Source organism: Oryctolagus cuniculus, chromosome 1 (assembly GCF_051225735.1).
Source record: "Oryctolagus cuniculus isolate XC-2025 breed Fujian yellow rabbit chromosome 1, ASM5122573v1, whole genome shotgun sequence".
Classification (NCBI taxonomy): Eukaryota; Metazoa; Chordata; class Mammalia; order Lagomorpha; family Leporidae; genus Oryctolagus; species Oryctolagus cuniculus.
This window is the reverse complement of record NC_142867.1, coordinates 501392-517479: the sequence shown is the minus strand read 5'-3', so window position 1 is coordinate 517479 and position 16088 is coordinate 501392. Positions and strand designations below refer to the sequence as shown.

The 16088-nt window shown below is 62.0% G+C and overlaps 1 protein-coding gene across 2 annotated transcripts in view; it reads right to left on the bottom strand.

Annotated features, from left to right (window-relative positions):
- Positions 1–12: 12 nt before the first annotated feature.
- The window catches only part of AP2A2 (adaptor related protein complex 2 subunit alpha 2), an 85946-nt gene continuing 69870 nt past the window's right edge, over positions 13–16088 (bottom strand). For both annotated transcript variants that reach the window (XM_070057148.2, XM_070057177.2), the window contains exons 15-22: positions 8587–8753; positions 5413–5495; positions 2628–2717; positions 1834–1957; positions 1222–1338; positions 1028–1097; positions 804–938; positions 13–381 (exon numbers count right to left, since the gene is read on the bottom strand). In XM_070057148.2, the coding sequence (XP_069913249.1) occupies positions 304–381; positions 804–938; positions 1028–1097; positions 1222–1338; positions 1834–1957; positions 2628–2717; positions 5413–5495; positions 8587–8753 (864 nt within the window). In that variant the 3' untranslated portion in view covers positions 13–303. The remainder of the gene's footprint in view (positions 382–803; positions 939–1027; positions 1098–1221; positions 1339–1833; positions 1958–2627; positions 2718–5412; positions 5496–8586; positions 8754–16088) is intronic.

The following is a 16088-nucleotide window of genomic DNA, read 5'->3' as shown; positions in this document are numbered from 1 at the left end:
ACAACATCTCCATTTTCATTCAAACTTCTAATTTCCCTTTAATGTACAGACTGAGCCACAGACTGCCTTGATTTCTATAAAAACTGGTCCCAGGATCCGGGCTCTCCTTGGACGGGGCAGGCCCCTGTAGTCCACACTCAGCTTTCCTTCTTACAACACACAGTGCGTCCCACGCGTGGCCACGGGGACAGGGCTGCAGGCGCAGGGCTGGGAGGCCCGTGTCCAGTGGCCGCAGGCCAGGGAGCAAGGACAAAGCACAGGGACGAGAAATGCACGAGACACGGCCGCCTTCTGCCGGGCCGGCTAGAACTGCTCCGACAGCAACTCACACAGCCTCTGGGAGACGGCCTCTCTGCTCGTCCGCAGCGTGAGTCGGTACATCTGAAACAGGACGCAGCCGGTCAGCGGGGGCAGCACGCGGCTCCCCGCAGGGGCCCTCCTCACTCGGCCAGCCCTGGGCTGCCACTGCGCCCCAGAAGCCAGAGCCCCAGACACGGGCAGAGGTGAAGGCGCCATGTCCGACCAGGACAACCGCCCGCGGCACATGGGGTGTGGCCCTGTGCGGCCTCGCTCAGAGTTCACTGTGCCCCCAACCAGGAGCCAGCAGCCACATCTGTGGGCACTGCCCACCTGGGAGCAACACGGGCAATCACAGGGCCCCTCCACCGGCCCAGGGCCGGGCCTGCCCCAAGGTGCCCTGTGGGGAGCTGGAAAGGGCGTGGACCAGCAGGGTGGAGCACCTGGGACAGAGCAGCCCCCGCGGCCCTCACCAGCGCCAGAGCAGCTCCCCCTAGAGGCCTCACCTGGGCCTGCAGATTCGGCTCCAAGCGAAGCAAGCATCCGATCTGGGTAGTTTTGGTGTGGATGATCCCAGCTCCCACGAAGTTGGCAGGATTAGGATCGACTTCTTCAAGGAGTGCAGAACCAAACCCAATGATCTGTCCAAAGAAACAGCACGGTCGGGACCTGGGCGCCGGGCGCCGGGCCCCAGGCGGTGCCTGCCCGTGACTGTCCCCACGACGCCTACCTTTGCTTTAGTGATCTCCGTGTCCATGGGATGCTTGGCTTTGAAGATGTTCTGCACCTCCTGCTGTGGGCTGCGGGACAGAGCCAAGGCGCTAGTCCTGGTGGCAGGGACAAGGCCCCTCTCCCCACTGGACTGCCCGCCTGCCCCCACACGCCCAGGCCCCGCCCACCCGATGGACAGCCCCGCCCTCTCACTTGCTCAGCTGCTTCCAGCGCTGAAAGAAATCCTGAGAAGCCATTTCTGTGGGCTGGAAAAACTTGTTGAGGGTGACGGGCAGCTTAACGGACAGGTTCTGAAACGTGCCCCCGTACCTGTGAGCAGCAGACGTGAGAGGGAGCGGCCGGCAGACACACCTCGCACGCCCTCAGCAACCAGGAGCTGCCGCCGGCCATGCAGCCAACAGGAGCCCCGCGGAGCGTCCCTGAGTGGGGGGCCGCAGGGAGCCGCACCCCCCGTCCACCCCCTCACTCAGGCTGGCTGGTGCAGGCCAGGTGCTGGGCCCAGGGCAGCCCCGCCCAGGCCCCAATCCTCTGAGGCGTGCGTGTGGCTTCTCTCCAGGCGGAGACAAAGAGCTTTGCTGAGAGCAGGGACCCCCCCCCGCGCGCCCCTGCGTGGCTCACTGTGCTTCCGCTTCCTGGACTTGAACCCCACAGCGCTCACACCCACACCTACCCCTTCGTGTTTCCAAAGACCCTGAGCTTGCAGACCGTGGGGACTTGTGAGACCCCGGCCAGGGAGGCCCCCTGCTCAGCACGAGCACGGCCCTGCCAGGCCCACGAGCTGCCCGCGCGGCCGCCAGCCCTCACCTGAACTGGATGTTGAGCACCGGCGCCTCTGTGAAGTCAGACACACACTCGATGTTGACCACCTGCTGCACCTGGGCGCCCCCGTCCACCGTCGGGTCCACGGGCTTGGTCTGCAGGTTCAGCTGTGTGAGCGTTAAGGACTGCAGAGAGGAGCCGGGGGCCCGGCTGCCCCCACCTTCCACACGGCACTTGGGCTGTGCCGGCGTCTTCACTGCGTGCCCGCGGCTGTGGTGTGCACACACACTCGTGAGAGCGGCCAGAGGGGAGCGAGTGGCCCGTGGCCCCGCTGCCATCACCCACGCAGCAGCAGCTGCAAGAACGTGCCCCGGTCCCACACGCGTGTCTCTGGGCAGCCAGACGGCAGAGGACACGCGTGTCTCTGGGCAGCCAGACAGCAGAGGACACGCGTGTCTCTGGGCAGCCAGACGGCAGAGGACACGCGTGTCTCTGGGCAACCAGACGGCAGAGGACACGCGTGTCTCTGGGCAGCCAGACGGCAGAGGACACGCGTGTCTCTGGGCAGCCAGATGGCAGAGGACACGCATGCCTGAGGGCAGCCAGACGGCAGAGGACACACGTGTCTCTGGGCAGCCAGACGGCAGGGAGCAGGGTCCTTAGGTGCATCTGACCAAATGCTAGCTTTGACACGGAAGAGATCTCCTGAGGTTTCTCTAGCACCTGGAAATGTCTGGCTACTTTAATTTAAAAACAGAAGAAGAAGTTACAACTTCCCCCAGAAGCCTCTGTCCCAGCCCTGTCTGGGGGCGGGGGCGGGGGCGCGGAGCCAAGGATATCAGACTGCAGGCTGTCTGAGCAGATTAGTGTTGGAGTAAAACTGAGGAACTGGGTGGAGGTCTTGTTGCCGTAGAAGATGAACATCCGACCTGGAAGCAGAGACGAGTGCACGGTCAGCGCCGTCGCCTGTGACAGCCGTGCGCCCGGCCCAGCACTGAAGACAGCGCCGGGCTCCAGCCTCCTGCTGCGGCAGACCCCGGGAGGCGGCGGCTCCAGCAGCTGGGTGCCTGCACCCCCCCCGGGGGGAGGGGGGGCTCCGTCACCCCCTGGCTCCCGCCATGGCCCAGCCCAACTGCTGCAGGCGTGGGATAGAAACTGCCCATCTCCCACTCCCTCTCCCTCTCCGCGCGAACAAAAACATCCAGCAGGGCCGGACACAGAGGTCGCCTCTCCTCTGCTGGGCCGTGGCTGCGGTCCTTCCTGTGGGTGCAAAGGACCACACAGGCGCCCACTTACACCACGGGCCGGCACGTGGCACAGCAGGTAAAGCCACCAACTGTGGCGCCGGCATCCTATCTGAGCACCACTTCTGATCCAGCTCCCTGCTACTGCGCCTGGGAAAGCAGTGGAGGAAGCCCAAGAACTGAGCCCCTGCACCCACGCGGGGGACCCGGAGGGAGCTCCAGGCTCCTGGCTTCAGCCTGGCCGAGCCCAGGCCAGGAGTGAATCAGTGGATGGACGCTCTCTCTCTCTGTCTGTCTCTCCGTGTCACTCTGCCTTTCAAACAAATACATAAATGTTTTTAAAAAAATGTTTACATCAGAATAAAACCTTTACACCCATCTTTACAGGCATTTTTCTGGCCTTCGAATTCAGAAAGGGAAAGGAAACGTTCAAAAAGGACAAGCACTTTGTTACACTGTAAAAACAAGCAAAAACCACACACGGTCACAAGGACCCACAAGAAACCAGGGGTAAACGGACCCTAGCTGCCTCCCGTGAGAGGGGGGAGCTGCTCGGTGCAGCGCCCCACACCCGGCTCCCGGGGCCCCACCTCCACAGCAGCTCCAGAGTGTTATTTTCTGGCTCAAAGGCTTTGCCCTTGCTTTATTCAAAATCGTAGCAAATCCACCTGAGCTCTCATCTGCCGTCCTCACTGAGCACAGTCGGCCACATCGTCTCCCCACCCCGAGCCTGCCCCACCAGGACGCCCACTCCCCGGCTCCAGGCCCCCGGGAAGCTGACTCGTCCAAGGCCCTGTGCTGGGCACGACGTCCTCAGGGCACACGCCTGTTCCAGGCCGGCAGCAGTACGGTCTCGGCCCAGCAGTGCCCACCGCTGCAGGAGCGTGTGCACAACTCCCCCTTCAGAACCCTGCTCTGCCCTTCCGGCACGGGCCCCAGGCCCCGAGTGGAAGTGCTGGCCTCGCGGGGACCCTGCCCCTGCGCCAGGGGCCTCACGCCACCTGCCACGGAGCTGAACCCCTCACGTCCCCACACCTGCAGCCCCCTGGAGCTGCGGCTCGCGGCCTGCTGGGCGCCGTCCTGACAGGCAGGAAGGTGCCACCAGTGGTCTCAGAGCCGCTCCTCTCGGCGTCTGGGCCACCTGAGTCCTCCCTGCACACGTGTCTATTTCAGTCTGCCCACTTTTAGCTGGGTTCTTTTTTTTTTTTTAAAGAATTATTTATTTATTTCAAAGTCAGAGTTACAGAGAGAAGTAGAGGCAGAGAGAGAGGGAGAGAGAGGCCTTCCATCCGCTGGTTCACTCCCCAATTGACAGCAACAGCTGGAGCTGTGCCAAAGCTGTACCGATCCGAAGCCAGGAGCCAGGAGCCTCCTCCGGGTCTCCCATGCGGATGCAGGGGCCCAAGGACTTGAGACGTCTTCTTCTGCTTTCCTAGGCCACAGCAGAGAGCTGGATTGGAAGAGGAGCAGCTGGGACACGAACCGGCACCCACGTGGGATGCCAACACTGCAGGCGGCAGCTTTATCCCCTACACCACAGCGCCGGCCCCAGCTGGGTTATTTTCTTACTGTTGAATTGTATGAAAGAATTCACATATCCTAGATGTTAACATCTGAATAGAAAACTCGCAAATATTTCTCATACTTTTTTTTTTTTAATTTTTTTTTTTTTTTGACAGGCAGAGTGGACAGTGAGAGAGAGAGTGACAGAGAGAAAGGTCTTCCTTTGCCGTTGGTTCACCCTCCAATGGCCGCCGCGGCCGGCACGCCGGTGCACCGCGCTGATCCGATGGCAGGAGCCAGGAGCCAGGTGCTTTTCCTGGTCTCCCATGGGGTGCAGGGCCCAAGCACCCGGGCCATCCTCCACTGCACTCCCTGGCCACAGCAGAGAGCTGGCCTGGAAGAGGGGCAACCGGGACAGAATCCGGCGCCCCGACCGGGACTAGAACCCGGTGTGCCGGCACCGCTAGGCGGAGGATTAGCCTAGTGAGCCGCGGCGCCGGCCATTTCTCATACTTTTAAAAACAAGTAATTGCGGGGCCGGTGCTGTGACATAGTGGGGTAACCCAATGCCCACAGTGATGGCTTCCCACGTGGACGCCGGTGCAAGTCCCAGCTGCTCCACTTCCAATCCAGCTTTCTGCTATGGCCTGAAAAGCAGTGGACGATGGACCAAGTGCTTGGGCCCCTGCACCCACGTGGGAGACCTGGAAGAAGCTCCTGGCTCCTGGCTTCAGCCTGTCCCAGTCCTGGCTGCTGTGGCCATTTGGGGAGTAAACCAGCAGATGGAAGACCTCTCTCCCTGTTTCCCTCTCTCAGAATTTAAAAAATAAATAAATAAGTAAGTAAATAAATAAAGAGAAGTAATTAAAACACCTACCTAAATTCTGCCGAAACTCAGACTTAAGTCCAATTTGAAGCAGCTGATTTTCAAACAATACACCATTATTTTTACACACAAACCTAAAGGAAAAGGAACAAGATGTGTCACTCAAAGCCACCCACGGAAAAAAAAGGATTTGTTTCAGAAGGGAGTTTGAAGCACAAAGTCCAAGAAAGCCCACGGGACACTGGACAGGAGGGGGCAGACAACGGCCCCAGGATGTCCTCAGGCGGCCACGAGGAGAGCAGGCCGCGGGGCGAGCTCCTCGCTGCTGGCCCTCGGCGTCTCCAGGAGGACGTCCATCCAGGTGGAGTCTCAGAATGCCCCGCCCCCCAGGTCCTCCCCACGCTGCTCCCAGGGAGCTCACGGCTGCCGCCTCCCTCTAGCAGGAACCTCGGCACCATGAGTCGGGACCCAGAGGGGAGGGGCTGAGGTGGGTGCCACAGCCTGCCTGCACCCTCGCACAGCCCTGCTGTGCCACTGCTCAAGACCACGGGGAGGACGGGCAAGGAGGTGGCAGTGGCAGCGTGCAGAGGGTTCTTCCTGAGAACACGCGTACGTGCACTGCACTGCCCTGGACGGGTGGGGGACCTGTGGCCGACAACGCCCCCACCCCCCCCAGGAACCACCATCGCCCATGCAGAGCCGAGTGTGGCTTCTCGCAGACCCACTCTCAGTGTCGTACAGCTTGCTGGCTCTGCAGAAACTGGCCCGGGTACAACCAGGTCAGGGCTACGGCACACGGCACAGAAGGAGGTCAGAGGAAGCAATGGGGTGGCGGGTCACGGGGGCCTGCGACACCCTGGCAGCCCTCGGAGCCTCACAGGGCTTGGGGGGTTCTGCAGTGCCCCCAGGAGCCACGGGGACAAGGGGCCCCACACAAACACACCCTCCAAAGACCACAGCTGCCCCAAGTCCTCAAGGCCACACCTGCCGAGCCACCCACAGCCCTCCCACTCCAGGGCTTCACAAGTTAGCAGCTTCCTCAGCCTCGACAGCTGCCCAAGGCCCATCGGGGTCAGTTCCCCTGGAACTGGCCACAACGGACCACCCGGCTCCGCGCCACATCAGGCGCACAGTGGGTCTGGACTAAGCCACTCTGAACTGGCCGCCGTCATGGTCATGGTCCAAGTCGGCATCTGTGCCTGGCTAGTCAAATGGTCACCTCAGCCACTCCTTGACCCGGATGGATCTGAGGGGCAGATGAAGGCCACCTGTAAGGCTGTGGACAGTGGCCTCCCCCAGCAGCCACACAGCCTGGCAGGCTCAGCACACCACAGCCGGGGGGAGGGGCCTCCGCGGCTCCACCAAAGCCACAACCGCCTTGCGAGTGCTGAGGCCCCGCGGAACCCAGCTCAGCTCCCCAGGAGACAGCACCGAGGGCAGGCCTGCAGGCTGTCCAGTGTGAGAGGAGAGACGAGCACACCCTGTGGGATAAGGGGGCAGCTGCTAGAGGCCTCTGGGCACGGAGGGACAGGCCCCCGGGCTGCCAGCACCCCCCAGCCCCCAGCCCCCTCCCACCGAGCCTTCCTCCCAAGAGGACACCTGGGAGCTGCAGAAACACCGACCCGAGCCTGGTCAAACAGTGCCCCCCCCCCGGGGGGGGGGTCCTGGCCCAGGATCTGGAATATTCCCAAACCCCACTGACTTGCAGATACAGCAGGCTGAGAAAGTTGGACACAGCCTGCCGGTCTCCACACAGCCACCACCCAGACCTGGGTGCTCGGCTGCTCCCGCCTGAGGGCCTCTTCTCATCCTCCAAAGGTGGCAGAAGTCAGTCTCCAGGGAGACAGAAACGGCAAGAAACAGAACAGCTGAAAACCTCGGGAATCCTACTACAGCCTCAACTCAGGGTCCCACGACAGCCCCACCACAGAGTCCCACCACAGCCCCACCTCAGGGTTCCACTACAGCCCCACCTCACTACAGCCCCACCACAGGGTCCCACTACAGCCTCACCTCACTACAGCCCCACCACAGGGTCCTACTACAGCCTCAAATCACTACACCCCCACTGCAGGGTCCCTCCACAGCCCCACCTCACTACAGCCCCACTACAGCCCCATCTCACTACAGTCCCACCTCAGGGCCCCACTACAGCCTCACTTCAGGAATCCCACTACAGCCCCACCTCAGGGTCCCACTACAGCCTCACTTCAGGAATCCCACTACAGCCCCACCTCACTACAGCCCCACTACAGCCCCACCTCACTACAGCCCCACCTCAGGGCCCCCCTACAGTCCCACCTCAGGGCCCCACTACAGCCTCACTTCAGGAATCCCACTACAGCCCCACCTCAGGGTCCCACTACAGCCCCACTTCAGGAATCCCACTACAGCCCCACCTCAGGGCCCCCCTACAGCCCCACCTCACTACAGCCCCACCTCAGGGCCCCCCTACAGCCTCACTTCAGGAATCCCACTACAGCCCCACCTCACTACAGCCCCACTACAGGGTCCCACTACAGCCCCACTTCAGGAATCCCACTACAGCCCCACCTCAGGGCCCCCCTACAGCCCCACCGCAGGGACAAAGTGCCACTTCCTGAGGACCTCCCGCCCCCACCAGGACAGGGCTGGCCACCTGAGCCGCCCCGCAGGGCAGAGGGCCTCACGGCGCCAGGCCAGGCTGAGACGAGGACAGAGAGCGCCGGGAGGAATAGACGGTACCAGCCCAACAGCAGCCGCAGGCCAGGCCACGGGTGCGAGCAGCTGCACACAGGCGGCCTGAAACGGGACAGCAGCAGAGCAGCCTGGGCAGCCGGGAGGCCCAGGGGCTCAGGAGCAGAGAGCTGAGCGGAGACCTTGTGGGAAACACGTGCCACGGAGCACGAGAGAACGCGGCTCAGGAGACAGGGCAGACCCCGGCAGGCAGGAGAGACCGACGAGCTGAGGCAGAGGGGAAGGGAAAGCAGCCTGAGCCGCAGCGGGGGAGGGGAGGAAGAGCAAGTCCACGGGGCGTCGGAGCAGAGGGGCCCAGGGACCAAACACGGCCAACACGGCCTCAAGCAGCACATCCTGGGGCTGGCGTGGCTTCCGGGGTGTCTCGCCACCTTGCCAAGCAGGGGCAGGGCAGGTCCCAGGAAGACCACCACGTCCATCACCGCTCTCTGCTCCATCCAGCTGGCCACGGCCATGCCAGCTGCCACCGGGACACAGGAAGCTGCCTACCTGGCAAAGTTGTCCTCGGAGCCAGGAGCCAGAGGAGCAGCCGCAGAAGCCGAGTCTGAAAACACGTCAACGAGCAGCCCGCCGCTGCCAGAGGAGGGGGGGGGGCCCACAGGGGCCGGAGGCGCGGCCCCTAGACCCAGCAGGTCTGCCGATGGCGAAGGCGTAGACTGGAAGAGGAAGGACCACGTCAGCCCAGAGCCCCCAAGACTGCACACCAGGCACAGCCCTGCCCCCAGCGTCCGGGAGCAGCCCAGGGCCTGGCCAGATGGCACGGGCACTCAGGCCACTGGAAGCCAGCAGGGAACTGCGCTCCCACGAGACGACGGCCAGGCACAGCACCGCGGCTGTTCCAAGCAAGGGGCTCACCCTGCCGCAGTTCGGGGCTCGGTCTTGGAGGAGGGGTGGTAAGGGCGTGAGCGGCCGTCCTCGGGCACCGGGCTTGAGGGTCAGCAACGCTGCTTCCAGTAACAGCTCCTTGCTGATGCACCCTGGGAGGCAGCAGCCATGGCCCAAGGGCTTGGGTCCCTGCCACCCCCGGGGGAGTCCAAGGAGAGTTTCTGACTCCTGGACTCAGGGTGGCACAGCTCTTGCTGTTATGAATATTTGGGGAGTGAACCAGTGGATGAAAGATCTCTCTCTGTTGCTCTGCCTTTCAAATAAATAAACTTAAAAAAAAAAAAAAGACTACAGAAGAGACATGTTTTTAAAAATAACTGCTTTGGGCCAGTTGTAGTACAGTGGGTAAAGCCACCACCTGCAATGCTGGCATGCCGCAGGGGCGCCATTGTGTGTCCACTTCTGGGACAGCAGCAGCGATGACCCACGTGCTTGGGCCGCTGCACCCACGTGGGAGACCTGGGGGAAGCTCCCGGCTCTGCCTAGCCCAGTCCTGGCTGTTGTGCTGGGGAGTGAAACAGCAGATGAGGATCTCTCCTGTCTGTCTGGCCGCCTCTCTCTCTCTCTGTAACTCTTCAGGTCAATAACTAAATATTTTAAAAAAATAAAATCAAAAATAATTGGTTTTTGGTGCCAGAAAAAGCACAAGAAAAGGAGCCAGCGCTGTGGCACAGCTCCCGAGAGCAGCCTCGCACGCGCACCAGGCTGGAGTCCCGGCGGCTCCGCTCCCCATCCAGCTCCCTGCTGTGGCCTGGGACAGCAGCACTGAGGACCCACGTGCCTGGGCTCCTGCACCCGCGTGGGAGACCTGGGGGAAGCTCCCGGCTCTGGCTTTGCCTGGACCAACCCTGGCACCTGTGGTCACTTGGGGAGTCAGGTGGAAGATCTCTGTCTCTCCCTCTGTCCCTCTGCCCGTCCGTGGAAGGCAGGATGCCCAAGGGGGGGAGGAGGAGAGGGGGAGAGATGGGGAGAAAACAGCCCTGGGAACCTGTAACAGCCCACGCGGCAGCCACAGCAGGGCACGACTGCTCATGCGCACACAGGACGCACTGTGCTGCTGCCCTGGGTGTCCAGCAAAGCCGCTGCCAAGGGCAGCAAAGCCAAGGGCACTAGTGTGCAGGGACCCAGCCGTTCTCCGACGCTGCCCCACCCCCACCGTGAGGAGTGTCACTGTGACCAGGGGACGCTGCAGGCGCGTCCTGTGTGACACCCTGCTGCGAAGCCCCGCCCTGAGTGACAGCCCCCCGGATGTTCCCGAAGGAGTCACCTCCCAGGGCCCTGAGGCCCGGGCCGATCCGTCAGGCCAGGCGAGGCCCAGCCTGCGGGCGGCGAAGGCCTGTGAGGTCACTTGGTCTGGCCCTGCCAAGCAGCCACAGATGGGACTCAAAACTCCATAAATCTATGGCAGGCTAATCTTTCAGTTGATCATTTTGTGCGGCCCACGAATGATGTCATAAACACACAAACAGCCTAGGCAGAAAAATGCTCCCAGCCCTGTCACCTTCTACGAACACAATACATCTTGTCCTCAGTTTCCACTAATTTTTGTTTTTAAAGATTTATTTTATTTTTTGAAAGGCAGAGTTACAGAGAGGCAGAGGCAGAGAAGGCTTCTATCCACTGGTTCACTCCCAAGATGGCCGCAACGGCTAGAGCCAGCAGCCGATCTGAAGCCAGGAGCCAGGGAGCTTCCTCCGGGTCTCCCACACAAGTACAGGGGCCCAAGAACCTGGGCCATCTTCCACTGTTTTCCCAGGCCATAGCAGGGAGCTGGATCGGAAGTGGAGCAGCCGGGATTCGAACCAGTGACCATATGGGATGCCAGCATCGCAGGAGGTGACTTAACCCGCTACCTCACAGCGCCGGCCCCCACACTGATTTTTTTATTAACTGAACTGTCCTGGGAACCACAGGAGGCTGCACCTCTTAGCACATGGAAGCACCTGGCCCCGGGCACAGCCCTGTCCCCCAGAGCCTGGCATGTGCATCCAGGCCACAGGTCACAGCTGGTCCTACAGCACCGCCATGCCAAGACGCAACGAGACCCAGGTGTGAGAGAGGCTCCTCCCCTCTGTGTGTGCCTGCGACGGTGCACCTGAACTCCGCTCATCATCAGGCAGGAGGGGCCAGCACTGTGGCATAAGGAGTAAAGCTGCCACCTGCAGTGCCGGCATCCCACAGGGGCGCTGGTTCTAGTCCCGGCTGCTCCACTTCCCATCCAGCTCTCTGCTGTGGCCTGGGAAAGCAGTGGAAAATGGCCCAAGTGCCTGGGCCCCTGCACCCACGTGGGAGACCTGAGGAAGCTCCTGGCTCCCGGCTTCAGATCTGCCCAGCTCTGGCCGCTGGGGCGACTTGGGGAGTGAACCAGCAAGGAAGATCGCTCTTTCTCTATCTCTGTCTATAACTCTACCTCTCAAATAAATAAATAAAATCTTAAAAAAAATAAAAAATAAAAAAAGCCAATCATATCAGGCCCGAGAGGTGCCTCACTCCAGAAAGAGAGCTGAGCAGCAACGGTCCCCCGAGCCCACCCGCCCGGCTCAGACCCCAGCCATCTCACAGCGGAAGGGTCTCTGGCTAGACCCCAGTCCTTGAGCACGGGAAAGCTGACACCCACAGCTGCCCAGGTTCTCCGCTCGGAAGGGAGGACTGGGGAGGACTTGGACTCCTACCATTCACCAGGGGAGACAGCACACACACTGGGGAGGACATGGACTCCTACCATTCACCAGGGGAGACACACGCTCACAGCATATACACCTGGGGAGACACACGCTCACAGCATATACACCTGGGGAGACACACGCTCACCACACACACCTGGGGAGACACACGCGCACACCACACACACCTGGGGAGACACACGCTCACCACACACACCTGGGGAGACACACGCTCACACCACACACACCTGGGGAGACACACGCTCACCACACACACCTGGGGAGACACACGCTCACACCACACACACCTGGGGAGACACACGTGCACACGCACACACACCTGGGGAGACACACGTGCACACCACACACACACCTGGGGAGACACACGCGCACACCACACACACACCTGGGGAGACACACGCTCACCACACACACCTGGGGAGACACACGCTCACCACACACACCTGGGGAGACACACGCTCACCACACACACCTGGGGAGACACACGTGCACACCACACACACCTGGGGAGACACACGCGCACACCACACACACCTGGGGAGACACACGCTCACCATACACACCTGGGGAGACACACGCTCACCACACACACCTGGGGAGACACACGTGCACACCACACACACCTGGGGAGACACACGTGCACACCGCACACACCTGGGGAGACACACGCTCACACCACACACACACCTGGGGAGACACACGCTCACACCGCACACACCTGGGGAGACACACGTGCACACCACACACACCTGGGGAGACACACGTGCACACCACACACACCTGGGGAGACACACGCTCACACCACACACACCTGGGGAGACACACGTGCACACCACACACACCTGGGGAGACACACGTGCACACCGCACACACCTGGGGAGACACACGCTCACACCACACACACCTGGGGAGACACACGCTCACACCACACACACCTGGGGAGACACACGTGCACACCACACACACCTGGGGAGACACACGTGCACACCACACACACCTGGGGAGACACACGTGCACACCACACACACCTGGGGAGACACACGCTCACCACACACACCTGGGGAGACACACGTGCACACCACACACACCTGGGGAGACACACGTGCACACCACACACACCTGGGGAGACACACGTGCACACCACACACACCTGGGGAGACACACGCTCACCACACACACCTGGGGAGACACACGTGCACACCACACACACCTGGGGAGACACACGTGCACACCACACACACCTGGGGAGACACACGTGCACACCACACACACCTGGGGAGACACACGCTCACCACACACACCTGGGGAGACACACGTGCACACCGCACACACCTGGGGAGACACACGCTCACACCACACACACACCTGGGGAGACACACGCTCACACCGCACACACCTGGGGAGACACACGCTCACACCACACACACCTGGGGAGACACACGTGCACACCACACACACCTGGGGAGACACACGCTCACACCACACACACCTGGGGAGACACACGTGCACACCACACACACCTGGGGAGACACACGCTCACCACACACACCTGGGGAGACACACGCTCACCACACACACCTGGGGAGACACACGTGCACACCACACACACCTGGGGAGACACACGTGCACACCACACACACCTGGGGAGACACACGCTCACAGCATATACACCTGGGGAGACACACGCTCACCACACACACCTGGGGAGACACACGCGCACACCACACACACCTGGGGAGACACACGTGCACACCGCACACACCTGGGGAGACACACGCTCACCACACACACCTGGGGAGACACACGCTCACCGCACACACCTGGGGAGACACACGCTCACCACACACACCTGGGGAGACACACGTGCACACCACACACACCTGGGGAGACACACGCTCACCACACACACCTGGGGAGACAGACACACCACACACCACACACACCTGGGGAGACACACGTGCACACCACACACACCTGGGGAGACACACGCTCACCGCACACACCTGGGGAGACACACGCGCACACCACACACACCTGGGGAGACAGACACACCACACACCACACACACCTGGGGAGACACACGTGCACACCACACACACCTGGGGAGACACACGCTCACAGCATATACACCTGGGGAGACACACGCTCACCACACACACCTGGGGAGACACACGCGCACACCACACACACCTGGGGAGACACACGTGCACACCGCACACACCTGGGGAGACACACGCTCACCACACACACCTGGGGAGACACACGCTCACCGCACACACCTGGGGAGACACACGCTCACCACACACACCTGGGGAGACACACGTGCACACCACACACACCTGGGGAGACACACGCTCACACCACACACACCTGGGGAGACAGACACACCACACACCACACACACCTGGGGAGACACACGCGCACACCACACACACCTGGGGAGACAGACACACCACACACCACACACACCTGGGGAGACACACGTGCACACCACACACACCTGGGGAGACACACGCTCACCACACACACCTGGGGAGACACACACACACACACCACACACACCTGGGGAGACACACGCGCACACCACACACACCTGGGGAGACACACGCTCACCACACACACCTGGGGAGACACACGCTCACCACACACACCTGGGGAGACACACGCGCACACCACACACACCTGGGGAGACACACGCGCACACCGCACACACCTGGGGAGACACACGCTCACAGCATATACACCTGGGGAGACACACGCTCACCACACACACCTGGGGAGACACACGCGCACACCGCACACACCTGGGGAGACACACGCTCACCACACACACCTGGGGAGACACACGCTCACACCACACACACCTGGGGAGACACACGCGCACACCACACACACACCTGGGGAGACACACGCTCACACCACACACACACCTGGGGAGACACACGCGCACACCGCACACACCTGGGGAGACACACGCTCACCACACACACCTGGGGAGACACACGCTCACACCACACACACCTGGGGAGACACACGTGCACACCGCACACACACCTGGGGAGACACACGTGCACACCACACACACACCTGGGGAGACACACGCGCACACCGCACACACCTGGGGAGACACACGCTCACCACACACACCTGGGGAGACACACGCGCACACCACACACACACCTGGGGAGACACGCGCACACCGCACACACCTGGGGAGACACACGCTCACCACACACACCTGGGGAGACACACGCTCACACCACACACACCTGGGGAGACACACGTGCACACCGCACACACCTGGGGAGACACGCGCACACCACACACACACCTGGGGAGACACACGCGCACACCGCACACACCTGGGGAGACACACGCTCACCGCACACACCTGGGGAGACACACGCTCACCGCACACACCTGGGGAGACACACGCTCACCGCACACACCTGGGGAGACACGCTCACACCACACACCTGGGGAGACACACGCTCACACCGCACACACCTGGGGAGACACGCTCACACAACACACACCTGGGGAGACACACGCTCACCGCATACACCTGGGGAGACACACGCTCACCACACACACCTGGGGACCACCCACCTGCTGCCCTTCCTCAGGGAGGAAGCGTGGGGCTCAGTGACAGATGTGCTGTGCTGACCCTGCCTCCTGGGGGTGAGGCCCCTGACCCTCGCCCGCCATCAGGGGCAACACGACCCTGACATCCAGGGTCAGGGAGGCTCCTACTGACACTGGCTAGGCCACTTAGGCAAGTGCCAAGGGCCAGAGCCCCGCCCACCTCAGAGCCCACCCTGGCCGAGCTGGGCCTGCTGCACCTCACTTCTCAGGGCAGAGTGGAAAAGAAAAAGCAAACCAGAGAGAGAGGCCAGTGACAAGCGGGCTGTCCCGAGTGTGCCCTGGGGCCGGCTGCTGGGGGATGGGGCCCCTGCAGCTTCCCAGGGACAGACAAGCAGCCGGTGACCCTGCTGGACGCTCTCTGCAGGGCCGAGTGCCCTCCGTCAGAGGAGCCAGGGGCCTGGCCCAAACACCAGTCTGTGCACCGCTAATCCTTCTGTCACGACCCTCTGCCGCTGGGCTGACCTCTGTGACCTCAAGAGGGGAGAGAAGGAGGCCACAGGCGCTGGGCACAGGTCTCTGGCTCTGCAGTGCCTGTCCACAGGCTCCACAGGGACCTGCGAGTTCACCGGTCACTCACCCAGGCACAAAGGGCAGAAACAGGCACGTGCCCTGTGATCTGAATCAACCCCTCATGAAACCAAGCTGCCAGAAGCCACCAAGCAGGCGCCAGCCACAGCGGTGAGTGACGCCTTCTAGAAGGGCGCGGGGCCAGGGCACTGGCTGCATGCAGGGGGCCGCATCGGGGATGGGGAGAGGCACGGTGAGCAGGGGCCACAC